Consider the following 18492-nt stretch of genomic DNA (forward strand, 5'->3'; position numbering starts at 1 on the left):
AACCAACCAAACAACTTATCGGCCGGCGGCTTGCGCAGCACTCCAACCGAACCAGTCAAGCGGCCGAACGACAGCGCTGAGCAGCTGCAATCACCAAGCGCAAGCGCAAGCGGCGAGCGCCAAGAACGCCCAGCATCCGCATCCAACGTGAAGAGAGAAGCCAAGGTGCTGCAGCGCGCACGCCGACACACACATACATACGAGTATATATGTAAGCACATATATGTATATGTATTTCTTAACTTGCGCACGTTCTGCGGCAGGTGCATTGTTGTTGTTGTTGCGTCACCATGGCTATGAGGATATGCAGAAATGCGCACAGGCTTGCCACCAGCCAAATATGTCTGCCTGCTGCTGTTTGGGTGCGAACCATTTTGTTGTTGTTGTTGTTCTTATTGTTTTGTTGTTGCTGCCACTGTCGTTAACTGCATGACAATCATGCAACCGTTGCAGCCATTCTAATGGTCTTGGCACACTCTTGCGCAATCGCAAAGCGCGTCAGAGTAGCGCGTCGCCCGTTTCTTCGGCGTTAAGTGCGCCCTTGACGGAGTTTCTTGACATCGCGCTCAAGCGTTTAAACTTCAAACCTGTGCATAGCAACATTGCATATTCTCTATACACACACGTACAAGTAGCAGCAACAACAACAACAACAACAACTTCTCTTGGCAGGCATTTAACAAGGCTGCATTACGAAGAAGTAAAAGCTTACAGGTTTGTCGCTTGCGCTGGCAGAGCACCGCTCTGCTATAAACTATTCGGCGATATCAGATCAGCTGAGCTAAAGTGTGCACTATGTGCATGAACAAACAACCGGACTTGGCGGTGTCGGCTTCTTCGAATTTCGTTTGCGTCTTTCTTTGTCTTTTGCAAGTTTGATAAGCTGCGTATAGACTCAAGCTCTCAAGATCTCTTCTTGGTGCTCTTTATCTTGAATAGTGCGTCAACAATAGTGCACTTTTGGAAATAAATTTTATTTAAAGAGATATATTAGCGCTCATTGTTAATTTAACGACGTGATTGGGTCAAACCGAGCGCTGTCCGAAAGGCAACAAAGAGTCTAAACCTCAAAAACCATTCAAAATCAAACCTTCTGGTAATTTGGATTTTTCATTCCAATCGAACTGCGGCGACATGGCGGCTCAGACTAAATCAAGTAAATTTTTGATATCCTATTTCGATGCGAACCGTATTTCAGTGAGTCAGCGATCTGCATCGCCTGGAACATATTGCGGTCAGCAGCGGAAAACTCTTTAACCCTTCTTATTCGCATGTTTAGGCGCGAATTTTGAGCGGTTTTCGGCTATCGCTCGATCTCATAATCGCCTCAATTTGATAAGTTATTGTCGGTAGCTTACCCCATTAATGATTACACTCGGTTTTAGATCGCACCAAATACAGATATTCGGTTTTGCCGTTGATTTGCCTAGTTGGCCGGGTTTCACATACAATTTTTTACGTTTATGGCTGTCGTTATGAATCCATTTTTCTTCATCAAAAATCCAAAGAAAATATAGGAGAGTAGTTTAGTATAGTAAAAATGATTAGTGGGACGAGCTGAGTGGATTTAGCCTGGTCCGTCTGTATATACAGGCACTAGTCTCTTAGTTTTTGAGATATTATTGATACGAAAGTTAGCACACCTCCTTTTCTCCCGAAGTGGCTGCTCATTTGTTGGAACCGCCGATATCGGATCACTGTAGCTTATAGTTCCCATTCAAGCTGAATGATCGGATTCAAGTCCTTGTATTGGAAACTTTTTCATTTGACGAGATATCTTCACGAAATTTGGCATGTTGGCAATAATTCAATTTCTGAAGAAATTACGATGACGACTCTCGTGTCGCAATGGAGAGAAAGCAGACGACCGAGGCATACTCTTATAAGATCCAAAGTGGTGACCTAGAGGCTGATGTTCAGAGTTAGGGAGGAAACTCTTCACTTGCCTGCTGAATGGCAGTGAAAGTAAAACATCTTCAAACCCGATTTCCGAATAGATGATGATGGAATATCTCCATTGCCCGATTATGATGAAGTTTGAATAACAATTACCCGCCTTGAATACCGCAAATTGGCATGGGATTACCGTCGAACTATTCAAATACGGCGGCGAAGAAAGACAAGGTGCTCCTTTTCAAAAAGTGGTCGGATGAAAGCATGGCCGACGATTGGAAGCTAAGTGTGCTCTGTTCAGTATTACCGAACGTAGTGTGTGAAAGACTGAAGCCCATTGTAAACAACCTGATTGAATCTTATCAGTGTGGGTTTAGACTTAGACCTGAGAACAGATTTTCGCCATGCGCCACATCTTGGAAAAGATCCGTGAAAGGAAAATCGACACACATCATCCATTCGTCGATTTTAAAGCCACCTTTGACAGTCTGAGCTTGGTATTCCCACAAAGCTAATATGGCTATGTAAGTAGACTTTGAGCAACACTAAAAGGACTTTGAAGCGTAATCCCAGGGACAATGACAGTTCGAGAGAAGGGTTTTGCGGAAGATTTACTTTGCACATTAGCTACGACGAATACCGGAGTCGATGGAACGATCATCTGTACGAGATATACGACGACATTGACATAATACAGCGAATTAAGAGAAGGCGGCTAACGGCTACGCTGGCTAGGTCATGCCGTCCGAATGTATGAAAACACTTCAGTTCTCAAAGCCTTCAACGCATTACTCGCCGGGGGAAACAGATGAAGAGGAAGACATCCACTCCGTTGGAAAGACTAGGTGGAGAAGGCTACACTTGGAATATCCAATTGGCTTAACATAGTGAAAAGAAGGAGCGACTGGAGCGCTGTCGTTAACTCGACTGTCCACGCTAGTAAACGAGAAGAAGTCTCTCAGTTTTTGAGACATCGATCTGAAATTCAGCACACCTTCTTTTCTCCGCAAGTGGCTACTCATTTGTTGGAACCGCCGATATCGGACCACTTTAGTATATAGCTGTCGTACAAACTGAACGATCGTAATCAAGGGCTTCTATGGAAAACTTTTTCATTTAAAGAGATATCTTCACGAAGTTTGGCATGGGTTATTGCCTTAAGCATTGGTGCCACTTCTGAAGAAATTGTTCAGATCGGATCACTATAGCATATAGCTGCCATACAAATTAAACCATCGGAGTCAAGGGCTTGTATGGAAAATTTCGTTAGTTGGAGGGGTCTTTTCACCAAATTTGGCATGTGTGGCACTGTCCATAGCAATGGTGTAATATCCAGCGAAATTGGTCAGATCGGATCACTATAGTATATAGCTGCCATACAAACCGGGCTCTAATATGGACTATTTTGTATTGATGAAGGATTATACTCGTAGTTTGGCTGACTCGAAGAAAATGTTTCTTCTCATTTTTTTCAACTTATTCACAACAAACTAAATGAATATTAAAAGACAGCAACAAAAATATTTCTTTAAAATAAATATGTATAAAAAAAACTGAAAACTCCACTAATTAAAAATTTGGAATTTATTAAAAAAATTTAACAAATTTTAAAAACAAAAAGTACAAGTATAAGAAATACTTTTTTAAATACCTTAAAAGAACAACAAAAACAAAAAACACCACACTAATTATGCGATTAAAGTAAGCGAGTGCATGCTTGGCTTAATTTGTTTAAACTTTAACAACAACGTCCTTGACTAAACACATACAAACATATGTACGTGTGTGTATGTCGGTGCATTCTTGCAATTACGGTATTCGCAAATAACCGTTGCCAAAGCAGCAGCGCACTTCACTCGCCGATTTAGAGCGTTTAATTGTGGCATTCTCGCCCGGCCCTGAGTCGGTCACTTCATTTGCATATTATTCGAACGCGCGCGCTCAACCGGATTAACTAAGATTTTGATTAAAACACACACACACACACATGCACATATACACATGTATTGCCATATATGCTAAGTTGTGTGTGTGTCTGCATAAAATATTATTATTATTGTTATGATTAAATATATTGAACGTTATAGTAATATGCTTTACTTTGTTGCAGGCAATTGTTGTTGTTGTTGTAGCCTTTTGCACTGCACTGCAGCGCTGGCAAGGGAGTGCGCAAATTGCTGCATAATTTAAAAAGTCACATTGCAGCGCTGGGTTGGGCAGCGCATGCGCATGCGCCGTAAACGGTCACAAATAATTAAAAACCAAAATAAATATGTATGTATGTATGAATATGTGTGTGTTGCAAGCAAAGGCCGTGTAGCGCTTAATTTATGCAGCACAAGAATTATTTTCGATTTTTTGTTGGCACTGCAAAAACAAGAACAAACAGCGTGACCATTCTAAAATTGCTGTGATATTATTACACACACACACACAGGCAAACACAAACACTGATAAATATGTATAAATATTTATATACATACAAATGCATGCTGCTTGTGCTGCAGCGCCGATTAAAATGTCTAAATTAATCAAGCAACAAAATCCGAAATCGCTTTAGCTTGGGTGTTATTACTCCGCGGCGCGATATTGATCGAGATAAGGCATTTAGCAGCAATAAGTGATTTATGCAGCCAGCATGCGAATGCATATATCTATACATATAGTATATGTATAAGTGTGTGTGTCACCGCTCATATGCTAATGCGTTGCTTATTTAAGCGCATTAAACTGTTGGATGATTAACCGCTTGTCCGCCGCAAATTGACAAGTTTTGCTAAATTTATGCCTTATTATCAAACACAACTATAATTTGTCAAAGCTCAATAAATTTAGATGGCATCGATAAGACAAATTGATTGTTGCCTATTCGGATAGTACAGGGTAGGCCATTTAAAGTTGACCCATTTGTTTCTAAAAAAAAAGAACAAAAGAAAACAATGTTTTTTGTTCATTTCAAAAATAATTTATTTTGGTTCAAGGGGATTTGTTTCAGCTAATATTTAAAAATTAGATCGCGTAAATGGGCACCTTTAGCTTTGACAGCTAAATGCACTCTTTTTTCGACATTTTCCATGACTTTGGCCAATGTTTCGGATGATATGGCGGCTGTTTCACGTCGAATGTTGGCTTTCAGTTGAGCTAAGGTCTTTGGCTTATTAGCGTATACCTTGGATTTCAAATAACCCCACAAATAAAAGTCTGGTGGCGTCAAATCTGGTGATCTCGGTGGCCAGTCAACATCACCATTTTTCGATATCAATCGCCCGGGGAAAAATGGTCGCAATAAATTGATTGTTGGTCGAGCTGTATGGCATGTAGCCCCGTCCTGTTGAAACCAGAAGTTATCCATGTCATTTTCGCGAATAATGGGTATCACAAAATCCGTTATCATGGCTCGATAACGCTCACCATTGACTGTTGTCGTGGCTCCATCATCGTCTTCGAAAAAATACGGTCCGATGATCATATTCGCGCAAACACCGCACCAAACTGTTACTTTTTGGTCGTAAAGAGGCTGTTCTTCAATTAACTGAGGATTTTCGGTGGCATAAAATCGGCAATTTTGCTTGTTTACGCCTCCATTCAACGAGAAATGTGCCTCGTCTGACATGATGAGTTTTCGCCAAAAGTCAAGTTCGTTTTCAGCCATTTCGATGGCCCATTTGCCAAAATTAGGGCGTCGCGGATAATCAGCTGGGTTTAGTTTTTGTGCCATTTGAATTTTATATGGAAACATCTTCAAATCTTTATGAATTATGCGTCGGAGAGTGGTGCGAGAGATGTCTAATTCCTGAGAGCGGCGATAACTCGATGTCGATGGAGTCTCCTCAATACTGGCTCGTACAGCTTCGATATTTTCATCAGAACGTCTTGTGCGTTGTCTGGATGCATGACTGGCATTACTGAGATTACCGGTGTTCACAAATTTTGCGTATAAAGACTTAATTGTGTTCTTAACTGGAGCACTTTTCACTTTATTTTTTTTGCGAAACGCACGTTAACACAATTGAAAAGTTATTTTGAATATAAAGCTGAACAATTTCAGCGCGTTCTTTTGGAGTGTACTGTTCCATGGTATAAATTGTCTTCGAATGACGCTTCTAACGCGGTATGACATTAGCCGATTTGTCAGCGCTGTTAAAAGTTACAGCGTTGCCAGATGGGTCAACTTTAAATGGCCTACCCTGTACTACTATGGGCAACAATAGTAAGACTTTGACGTGGTTTTTTCGGCTTCGACTCACCTTTGACATGACATTCGCCCGAGTAATGATCTGTTTCCAAGTCGCAAGCATAGATGCAAGACTCCTCGCCAATAATACGAGGGCTGCTATATATATTTCTGGCCTAATAATGAAAATAGGCATATTTATCAACGAAAATGTTTTTTTTTTCGTTGGATTTGGCTCGTCTTGGAAGACCCACACGGTCGATTACTGTTTTGTTTCGGGCTCATACGCATAGATCCATGATTCGTCACCTGTGACGATCTTATAAACGTCTTTTGAAGCACCGCGATCGTATTTTTTCAGCATTTCTTTACACCAATCCACACGAGCCTTTTTTTGAGCGATTGTCAAATTGGCCGGGATCCAACGAGAACAAACCTTTTTTACGGCCAGGTGTTCATGCAATATCGAATGCATGCTGGTGGGAGAAATGCATAGGCATGCCTCTATCTGAAGGTATGTTACATGACGGTCTTGCATTATCAGTTCACGTACGGCATCGATGTTTTCTGGCACAACGGCTGTTTTTGGACGACCTTCACGGAATTCGCCTTTGAGCGAGCGTCGGCCACGATTGAATTCGTTGTACCAGTTTTTCACAGTGCTATAGGATGGTGCTTCATAGCCATACAAAGATTTTAGTTCATCGATGCACTCTTGTCGTGATAATCCACGTCGAAAGTTGTGAAAAATAATCGCACGAAAATGTTAAGAAAAGTTAATTCCATTTTTTGGCCGAGATGATTTTTTTAATTTCCTGTAAATAAAACAATTCACGATAAAATGACAAAACGTTCTGAGTGATGTTATGCTAAAATATGTCAAATTTTCCAATGGAAATGTCAGATTGCACCTGGCAACACTTAGTGTTGCCTAGTCCAGAAAACCTATGTAATACGTTTCATGACATCCTGGTAGTCTAAAAACATTGTTTCAGAGACTTTAACGCGACGTTGTTTTTCGAAAAAAATTTTATAATTTTGGAACCAACCTTTTTTCACTTTCCTTAGGCCCAAATGATCTTTCAAAATGATTTTTACTGCTCTTGCGGGTATTCCAACAATGCCAGTAAAATGCCTCACTGTTAATCGTCAATTCTCAAGTATTAGTTCCTTTATTTTTATGTTGAGCTCCGTCCTGGACGAGGTTCGTCGACAACGCATTCCCGACCCTCTTTAAATAATATTTCTTCTTTATTGGCGTAGACACCGCGATATAGGAGTTAACAACAGCGTGCCAGTCGTTTCTTCCTTTCGCTATTTGGGTCGGCTCATCAGATAGTGTCATTTTCCATGCTTCCGCACCATGTGGTAGGAGGGGAATCATAAGGAACTTGTAGAGTTTGGTTTTTAATCGCCGAGAGAAGACTTTACTTTTGAATTGCCTAATCAGTTCAAAGTAGCACCTGTTGGCAGGCTGAGAGGTTCTTTCCGATCTTGCGGCATAAAGGCAGTTCCGTTACGTGTTGTCGAAGCAGGCTTTAAAATCGACGAAGAGATGGTGTGTATCGATCTTCTTTTCCAGATCTAAAAACACACTAATAGGATCACATAAGTTTGGTGGATTTCGAGTTTCGCACACTACACCTGATAAGACTTTATATGCGATATTAAAAAACTTATCCCACAGTGATTGGCGAAGATTGTGGGGTTCTCCTTTTTATGGATTTGGCCGAGCAAACTTAGGTTTAAATCGTCACGCATGCTTTCATCCAAACATATCTAGCAAAGAATTGTCAGCTCTTCGCTGCCGTATGTGAATAGCTCAGCCACTTTGGGTTCTACAAAAGTGTGCTCCGGTCTTCATACCTTCTATTAGTCGCCGCAATTTTTAGTAGAATTTTCGAAAATTATCACTGTCCGCCAGCTTCTCAAGCTCTTCATGTACACGCATTTCGCTCTCTCTCTCTTTGTTTGCCTACAAATGCGCCTCCATTCCCTCTTCAATTCTGGGTTGCTATCCCATCCCGCACAGGTTGTAACGTTGCGGGGTGGGCAGTTTGTTTTCTCTCCACTTCGACACGGCACTCCACATAATACCACCTGTTCCTTTGCCTTTTCAGAAAACCAATGGTTTGGCTTCTAGCTGCACGTAAGGAGCTGGAAATGCCGGCCCACAGTTCTCTTAAACCAAGTTGCTACTGAGTCCTCTCAAAGGGGAAGAGTACAAGTCGAGTAGAAGATCTTTCGGCTGTCTGTTGTGATTGCAGCTGCTCTACGTCGAACTTTATTTGTATTTGTTGACGTGAGTATCTTTGCTGCAACAAGAAAATCAATGTGAATCAATGTGAGGACCTCGGACTTAAAACACTGGAGACGTGTCTCCCGTCTATCACAGCCTGATCGATCTTCTTGGAGGCTTTTCCTGAGACAGCCAGGTAGCTTGATGAATTTTCTTGTGGTGAAATCAAGTACTACGGATAACCATATTTCGTGACACGGCAAAATCGATGAGCCTCAACCCATTTGGGGATGTTTCATCATAGATACTGAATTTACTGACCTTTGTATCAAAGATACCTACTTTGCCCACCCTATCTTTAAAGTCGCCAAGCACGATTTTGACATCATAGTGGTGCAGCTCTCATAGATGCGCTCCAAATGCTCATAGAAAACATCTTTGTTCACATCGTCCTTCTCTTCCGTCGGGGCGTGGGCGCAAATCAACGATATATTGTGGAATTTCGCTTTGATGCGAATTGTGGCTGGACGTTCATCCACCGGGATGAATGTCAGGGCCCGGCGATGGAGTCTCTCTTCCACTACGAATCCCACACCGAATTTGCGCTCATTTATATGGCGACTTTAGTAAATGCTATAAGAACCTACTAGTCTCAGTCACTGTTCCGTCAATCGTACTTTATGGACGGCGGTGATGTCAGCTTCTATTTTTACGAGGACATCAACCAACTGGGCAGCGGCACCTTCCCAATTAAGGGACCCCTTCCGAGGCTATTGTTTGGTTTTCATTGGTAGGGTTTTTTACGTGACGGATTCCAAACTCACCGCGCAACGCCGGGGAGGGATATTTAGGGATACACTATTAAGCTTTGTAAATTCTCTACATTAGCAGGTAAATATCAGAATAATTTTTCCAAAACTAAACAACATTAAATGAATATTTGACTCCATTCATAAATTTTTACTTTGTAAATGTTTTTTCTTTTCAATTCGTTCTGAACTTTCAAATTTCAATTTCAGCTAACAAAAATGAATTTTATGAAAATTAGTAGCAAAGTTTCAAATTTTTTGTATACATATTTTTCCGTTATTCCAAAACTTTCAATTAAAAAATCCGCTATGACTGGAAGTAAGAGCGATGAGGCAAACTCGCATGCTGGCGACAGTTCGGACAACCCAAAATCCAAGGCCACCAATCCGTTCTTCATCTTCCTGCATGAGTTTCGGCAGAATCTTATGAAACGCGGCGCCTACAAGCACATGACAGCGAAGGAGATCGCCTGTGCGGCCGGCGAGCGCTGGCGTCAGATGTCGTCCGACGAAAAGCTCAACTATGTGGTGTGGGCGCGCAAGAATCAGCAACAATTGGATCCGCGTTTGCGCGTGTCACCGGGAAAGACAGGGCAGCGCGAAGTGCATAACAACAGAAGTGAGAGCAAGAGCGTGCGGCGCCGCGGATCTCGACAGAAAAAGGTCACTATGCAGAAACGTCGACCGAGTTATATTAAGTGATGTGGTGATTTGTCGTTAAACATGTGGTTGGAGCGAGGGTAGCCTTACAAATTTGGTCGCTGGTGAAAATTTCCATGTGGAACAGATTATTTTGTTGGCATTTCGTATATTTTCTAATTAATATCTTTGTATTCTCTTATGGTTGTGACAGTAAAGGTATTTTATAATCGATATTTAATGGGTTTCTCTTTTAAATGTGGGGATGAGCCAATCACTATAGTGAAGTTTGAGCATTTTGTTTCAAAGAGCACAAAAATTCTCGAGAAGACGAATATTTTAGCGGATCAACTAATCTTCTAAACTTACAACGCTATAAAATACTTCATAGTCCTTTCTGTAAATGTTAGATGTGCGGACACGATAAAAGAGTTCAGTTCCACTTCCTGCACCAATATCAGCAAATTTTCGTCATTCTCTCGAGAGAATTTGTAACTTATTTCTGTAGATTCTGTTTGCGTTGTCGGGAAGTTGAAAAAAAAACTAGACCCTGAAATCTAGATATATTTATCTAGAGTGCGGAAATTCTGGAATTGAATTCCTATTAAGATATGCCTCGACCATTTTTAATTTTAACTTTTTTGGATCAAAACTACGTACAATTTTCATATACTGTGTACATACATATATATTTTTTAAGCTTATGAGACTTAAACTTTAAGCTACAGTACTGAAATTTTGTAAGCATGTTTATTTTCAAAAATGATTAGACGAGTTTTAAAATGAACAAATTTTAATGCACAGTGCAGAGAGCAAGAGCTGATTTTTCCAGGTGGCAGATGTGTAAAAATATTGGGACAGCGCTAAAATTTGGTAGACATGTTTCTTTACATAAATGGTTCGATGGGTTTTGGAAAGAGTAACTTGGGTTTATAAGTTGAATATTATAAATATTTAGCCAGGGATCTGAAATTTAATATCTATATTTCTATTCTTATTTGTCTCGAGGAGTTTCAAAATGAGTGATATCGGATAGAAATTAAGCCCACCTTCCATATAATATTTTACTATCTTATATGATTCATGAGTCGTAATAACAATCTATAGGGCTGACACTAAGTTCACATAATCCTTTCCGCAAATGCTTCGACCAATTTCAAGGAAAAGTGAATCGGATGAGTTCTACGAGGCACTTCTATGTACAAGTTAATGTGTTTGTGGACTTAGTTTATTTCTAAGTTAAGTTACACCACCGAAACGCGGTATATTTGCATCTTTCCACAAACGCCTCGATAAATTTCAAAATGAGGCGTGTAGGTATATAGTAAAGAATAAATCGACATCCCATACAACAGTTTTTATAGGCTTAATATGTCTCATCATTGAGTTACACCGCTGAAAGTTGGTATATTTGCTTCTGCCCACAAATGCTTCGACCAATTTCAAGGAAAGCTGAATGAGATTAATTTTATAGGCAACTACCATGTTTAAGCTTATGTGTTTGTGGACTCAGTTTATTTCTAAATTAAGTTACACCACCGAAACGCGGTATATTTACTTATTTTCACGAATGTCTCGACAAATTTCAAAATAAGCGGTGTAGATTAAAAATTGCATCAATCTCGCTTATACCAGTTTTTTGGACTTAGTATGTTTTAAACTTAAGTTTCATCTATGAAACTCCGTTTATCGGCTTCTTTCCACAAACGCCTCGACAAATTTCAAAATAATCAGTATAATGTAAAAACTGTTTCATCCTACATTATAACAGTTTTTTGGACTTAGCATGTTTCAAAATTAAGCTACTTTGCTGAAATTTGGTATGTAGACCTATTGGCCCAAATGTCTCGACAAATTTCGATATGAACAACATCGCATAAAAACTAAGTGCAGCTACCATATAACGGTTTACTATATTAAGTAAGTAGGAGGTTTTAAAATTAAGCTACATTTCTGAAATTCGGTATATCTGCTTATTTTCATGAATGGCTCGAGCAATTTTCAAAAGATCAGCAACGGAAGGAAAATAATGCCAACTCCGATATAACGGTTTGTGTACTGGGTTCTTTGTTTATAAAACGAAGGTGTTGAAATTTGTTATATAAGCTTTTACTTACAAATGACTCGACAAGTTACGAAATGAGCCGCACTAGTTGCCTAATAACACACATAACGGTATATATGTATATATCGTAAATTATCTGTTTACAGTATTTAGACTCAGAAGTAATTATTGTTATTAGTTATAATTATTTGTTTAGCCAACTCAAAACTGTTCATTAGTCACTTAAAAATTCCGAGAAGCGTCAAAAGTTTCGCGCAAATAAATATTTTCGGGAAATTAGCTACAACAACAACTTAAGGAAAACCCCAACGAAAAGAGTATTTACGAGCGCTGTGAATGTCGGCGCTTTGTTGCTTAATTGCAAATGAAATTTATCATTAAGACGAGGTACACCAATGGCCAGAAACCGAAAATATAAATTACACAATAACAACAACAACACCGACTAGCTCGAGACAACAATACCTTCAATCTTAAATCTCATTAAGTTGGCAGAATATTTTCGATTTCGATACATGAAAAATTTTAATACCGAAAAATTCCTACAATTAAACCGTGACTTTAATGCATGTTTACAGCTTGAAAACAACAACAACAACATAGTTAAGTCGAAAAGCAGCAAATACATGCAAACATTTGCCAATAAGCTGCCGAAGCATTGCATATGTATGTGTATGAATGGGAGTGTATGTGTGTGTATATGGCCACGAAACGTATGCGGCCAACAATAACAAAAGCAACAGCAACAACAACAACAACAGTATATTGCTGGAAATACGGCAAAAAATAGATTTACAAAACCGAAACATCATCAGCAACTACAACAACAAAACATTAAAAAAAATCTATACAACAACAAAAACAAAAACAACAACGCCACAACAACCACACGGCGTGCCAACAAAAAAGACCTTGCTTTCGATTTCATTCCATAAAACGCTCAATCGCCATATTATAGCCGTGTTGTGGACTGGTAAGCAAAGAAGACGTAAAAAGGCAAAGTGGACAAAGACGCAGAAGCAGAAGTGGAAGAAGAGAAGGTGGCTAGAAGGCGAAGTAAAAGAAGTACACACAGCAACAATGGCAAAGCAGCTAAACAAGACTAAATTGGTAATAATAATAAATTAATGTTAATACAAATACAATAACAACAAACACATGGCATGGCTTTAAATACAACAACACATGAGTGAGTGTTTGCAGTTAAAACGGCTTGTTGTGGGGAGGGTCACAAGTGGGCGCATGCGCAGAAGTCCTGCTTGCACTTGAGACATACAAACATATGTATGTAAAATAACAACAACAACAATAACAAAGCAAGAAAAAAATAATAATAACAACAATAATAATACTACCATTAATAACAACAACGGCAATAAGAACGACAAAAAAATAATGAAATAATTATAATTATAACAACAACCACAACACCAAAAACAACAACAATAAAATATAAAATAATGGCAAAAATAATGACAAAAATAATATTGTTATAACAAGAACAACAATAATACTAGCAATAACAAAAAAGCAAAAACTACAACAAAAAATAATAACAAAAATAATAAAATATTAACAACAAAAAAGATAATACTAATACCAACAACAATAATTACAAAAATTAAGAACAATAAAAACAACAACAAAAGTTTAAAATAATAATAACAGCAATAATAATATTATTATTATAACAAGAACAACAATAATACTAGCAATAAAAACAAATTAACAACAACAAAACGTAACAACAATAAAACAACAACAAAAGTAATAAAATATAAACAACAATAATATTATTATTATTGCTATAACAACAACAGTAAATACAAGTCATAACAAAACACCAACAGCAACAACAACAATAATACTAACAGCAACAACAACAATAATACTAGCAACAAAAGCAATATTACTTATGTATGTATAATACCAGCAACCAAAGCACCGCAAAACGCTAATAAAACCAACAACTATCGAAATAACAACAACAACAACCGAAGCAGCAACAACAACAAACTAAACGAGAGGTGCTTCGAAGGCAATACATTTAAAGTCGTAAATAAAATCAGTTTTTAACTCACTCATTTACATGGATGTATGTGTGTGGTTGTCTGATCGAGCTTATGCGCGTGTGTGTGTGGCTTAGAAGTGAACAGAAGTGGAACAGAAATAGAAAACTGGCTTCAGTCTTGTATCTAACGGATATCATCTACCATAAGCTAAATACGAAAACGTACACATATACCAGAACCTACTTATGTACACATTTCCATACACACATACATACATATGTAAGTATATGTATATGTTTATGCACATACATCGTTTGTCGGTAAGTGTGCTTGCTTGCTAACGAATCAGCGACTCTAGAGCAGTCAAACGCTGCAAACTGGCCAACACATCAGCTGGAGGAACAACGCGACGCACAGGCAGACCACAACTCGACAGACAAACGGTCGGACGAATGGACAGTAAGCGGCGCGGAGATAAGAAGACAGCGAGCCAAGCGTTGGTTCGACGCAATGCAATTGCGCAGACCAAAGCGAAGTGATATACAATACATATATGTATATGTATGTATGTTTGTATATACTATGTACATACATATGTATATTAGCAAAAGCTTTACGCTGCGCAGACACTTGTGAGCCACTTCTGAAAGGTGCTCGCTGGCTGTCGATAAACAAGTCCATTAATGCGAAAGACTACATAGATTAATAGCAACAACAATCACAACAACGAGCAATATTTCAAAAAAAAGAAGCAAATAACAGCAACAACAAGAACAATGCAAGCAAACCATTAAAAATGGAATTTACGTTCAATCGCCGAGCAAACACACAGATACATGTGTACATACATGCAAATCTATACAAACATATATATATATATATATAGATATATGTACATATGTATATACATACATACATATTCTTGAAACCGGCATTCCGTTGCGCGGGGTTCTATTTCTAAACTCGCCCGAGCTCCAGTTGTAGGTTGGCCGAATCGCCTTTCGTTCACGCATTGCTTATGCTAAACATTCTGCATACTTAGCTCTTGTTGTTGCTATTATTGTTTGTTTTGGTTTTTTTTTTTTAACTGAGCACTTCATGTGCGCATGCGCACTTGCTTTTTTATACGTTTGCCTTTTGGCTGCAAATAAAATTTGCGAAATATTTTTTAAATCAAAAATTAAGCGCTTGTGTGTGTGTTTTTTTTGCCCAAAAAAAATTTAAAATTTTTTGTCTCTTTATATATTTATTCTATGTAGACTAAAGCGTCAATATTTTTAATTTGAATATTTTTTTAGTTATTGCTCTAAATACTTTCGGTTTCTGCGCTTAATGGTTGGGTGCTAAGCGGATTGCTTGCGTATTCTGACATATTCTATTTGTTGATTAATTAATTTTTCAAGCTTTTTTAGTTTCACTTTCATTGTGTGGAATATTTTCAATGGTTAATCCTATTATTCTAACATTTTAATGACCAGTTTATATTTTTCCGATATATTGCATGTTGTTACGCTGTGTGTCGTTTCTTTTTCAGATTATGTTTTGATTATTAGGGTAAAATATTTTTTGGGAATTAGCTTCGAAGTTAAATACTTTGAAGAATAATGCATGGATTAAAAAACTTAGCCAGAAAGTACTGATGTTGATGAATCAGTTATTAAGTATAACACCGGTGGCTTCCAACATTATAAATGTGGGTGATCTTTTTAGAGATTCCCTAATGTTTTAAAGAAAAAAACGCAGGAACTTCAAATTTATTCGGGAATGTTTATAATCATTCTAAATAACATTCTTTCGCATTTAGTTTTTGTAGATTATCTCTTTCAAATGTTGGCCGTGGCTACGTCTCAGACGATCAATTCGTTGAGTCCATATTTCGATGACTCGTCCGAGCATTTCGACTGGTAACCGACGAATGACAAAAGTGATGTTTTGCTACAAGACCTGATTCGTAGCGGGATAGGCTTTAGACATTACATAGCCCCACAGAAAAAATCTAACGGTGTGATATCACACGATCTTGGTGGCTAATCGACTGGCCTAAAGCGTGAAATTATCAGCTCATCGAAGTGTTCTCTCAAAAAATCCACTGATGGATGCGATGTGTGGGAAGTGAGGCCGTATTGTTAAAACAAAATGTTGCAGAGATCTCTAGCTTCAATTTCAGTCCTCAAATAGTCGGTTATCATGGCGTGATAATGGTCGTCATTGATGGATACATTCTCACCCGCATCATTTTTGAAGAAATATGAACTGATGAGTCCACCGACCCGCAAACTACACCAAATCGTTGTTTTTTTGTGGATGAAATGCCAGCTGTTGAATCTCTTCAGGTTACTCTTCGTTCCAAATGCGGTAATTGTGCTTGTTTACATATCAGTGGAGCCAGAAAATGGCCTCATCACTGAACAGAACTTGACTCGAAAACGTCGGATCTTCTTGAACTTTTCAAGATCACAAAGAGCGAAGCGATGTCGCTTGAGAAGGTTGAGCGGCTTCAGTTTTTACAGAGGCGCAATGTTGTAAGATCTCAACGCGAAATGCGCCAAGTTGTTTCATACGTCAGCCCGAGCTCCTGCGAACGGCGCCGGATCGACTCTACGGTCTTTGTGTGTACACTCTCAGCTACGGCTGCTATACTTTATTCACTGCGTGCTATAACTGGTCTATTCGGTCGAATAGTATCCAATTATAAACGCTAGATGTTGTTGCGAATAATACGCTCAGTAAGCTGATTATGTTGATCATAATTTGAACGAAGTGCGTATATTTTCGTAATAAGTTGTTCAGGCATATGTCTTTTCATGATGAAATGTCAAACAGTACTGAACAAAAATAACCTGACAACTTGACGCAACTCATGCGTGAACTATCAAAAAAGGCTATTGAGAAAAGCACATCTACTTGGATCCCCCCTTATTACCAGAATTAAAACCCCCCTGAATTTTACAAAGAAACCTCACACACATCGATTTTTGGAAAGTCTGTACATTGGGTAAATAGGGACTAGGGAAACTATTGCCCTAATTTCGTCCATTTTAGGCAAGAGGAAGCATTATTATTAGAAATAGATTGTTATTGAATTTTCTTAATACATACATACATATGTATTTCTTACATATTCACTGATAGATGGGGTATAAAATGAATGGAACGAGTATACTTATTTTAGGCATATGAAGACTGAGGGAAGTATTGATTCGATTTTATCAATGCTTGGCCCAGAGGTACGCTGTCATCACAAAAGTATAGTAATTTTCCCTAAATTTCAAAACAAGACCACACACATTGACCAATATATTCCGTACAAAATTTTCGCCGGATATATGTACATACATATGTATATTACACTGATAAAAAGTTTCTTCGTCACAATCAAAGAAAATAGTTTCATTTCCGTTCTAAATACATTTATTGTTAAGAACAAAGTACAAGAAATTATTTTTAATTTATGTTTTATTTATAAAACAAGTTTGTGGAAAATTACAATAGATAGCACATAGTAACTATGTTCGGTATGTGAAGGTGTTGCATATGATGTATAGAGTGGCCATTGCGCAATAACTCAAGCAAATAGTTTCCGCTAATTATTGTAAATCAATTATTGAAATTAATTACAAAATATTGTTGGCAATAAATAATCGTATGCAAAATTTCAATATAACATATAGTTAATAAAGGAATTCATACTTAAATGCATACTTATTAACTTGCATATACATATATATATATATTTGTGTAAATATGACTGCAATAGTTTATTATATTTGTAAAAATATATAATTTTTATTCATTTTACAAATGTTTTGTAGAAACAAATTGCAATTATCTGCATTTTGCACTTACCTTTGGTTTACATACATATGTATATAACATATATAGTTATATATCAACATACACATGCAGATATACATAGTAACACCTTCAGCACGATTTTGAAATATAAATCGTGAAATTAAAGCCATGAGTGCCATTAAATAATTTTAAAATTACTTTCGGTTCTACCGTGATTGACATTCTGACTGACAGCTCTGATTGCGTCAGGTTTCGACTCACTCAACGGTCAATGAGTGATATGGAAATGTCAAATTTTCCGCTATGTGATGGCTTAATAGTTTAAATTTCGTATAAATTTATAACACACTTACATAATTTAGATACTTGTTTACTGTTTTGGCTAAAAGTTACAAAAAAGAGACCAAAGCAAATAATATTCCGAAAGTTGTAAGTCTGAAGAACATGGCTTTTGGCGAGTCATCAAGCTTGTATGAGGTATCACATTATCCTGATAGAGAGTACATTTTTTCTATTGATCATTTCTGTGTTTGAGCGCATCACTCAATTTGTCCTGCTGATCACAATATTGTTCAGAATTATTAGTGGCATAGTCGGAAAAAAAATTAAAATAAACCCGCTTTGAAATCCCACCAAATAGACAACTTGTCCTTTTTTTTGATTCTCAGAATCTCGGTCGGTTGTTTTAGGCTGAACCAGCCATTTTAAATCATGATCTCTTACGTTTTACATTCTTGTTAACCCACTTTTCATCGTAACAATGCGCTTTAAAAATGATTCGCTTCTTTGACGTTTGAAAAGCAAATTCCGTTCCTTTCGTTCACTCTTTCTTTTGAAATTTCGCTCTGTAAACGCATGTGGAACGT

The 18492-nt window shown here is 38.0% G+C and overlaps 2 protein-coding genes across 2 annotated transcripts in view; both read left to right on the forward strand.

The window, feature by feature from the left end:
- Positions 1–18492, forward strand: part of LOC105228979 (terminal nucleotidyltransferase 5C) — a 294705-nt gene that overhangs the window by 102493 nt on the left and 173720 nt on the right. The gene's annotated exons all lie outside the window — the stretch shown is intronic.
- On the forward strand, positions 9205–9990 carry LOC109579752 (uncharacterized). The gene has a single exon (XM_019991273.3). It carries the CDS (start codon positions 9335–9337, stop codon positions 9815–9817), a length of 483 nt encoding a protein of 160 aa, XP_019846832.3. The 5' UTR covers positions 9205–9334; the 3' UTR covers positions 9818–9990.

The sequence above is a fragment of the Bactrocera dorsalis genome, chromosome 3, assembly GCF_023373825.1.
Source record: "Bactrocera dorsalis isolate Fly_Bdor chromosome 3, ASM2337382v1, whole genome shotgun sequence".
NCBI lineage: Eukaryota > Metazoa > Arthropoda > Insecta > Diptera > Tephritidae > Bactrocera > Bactrocera dorsalis.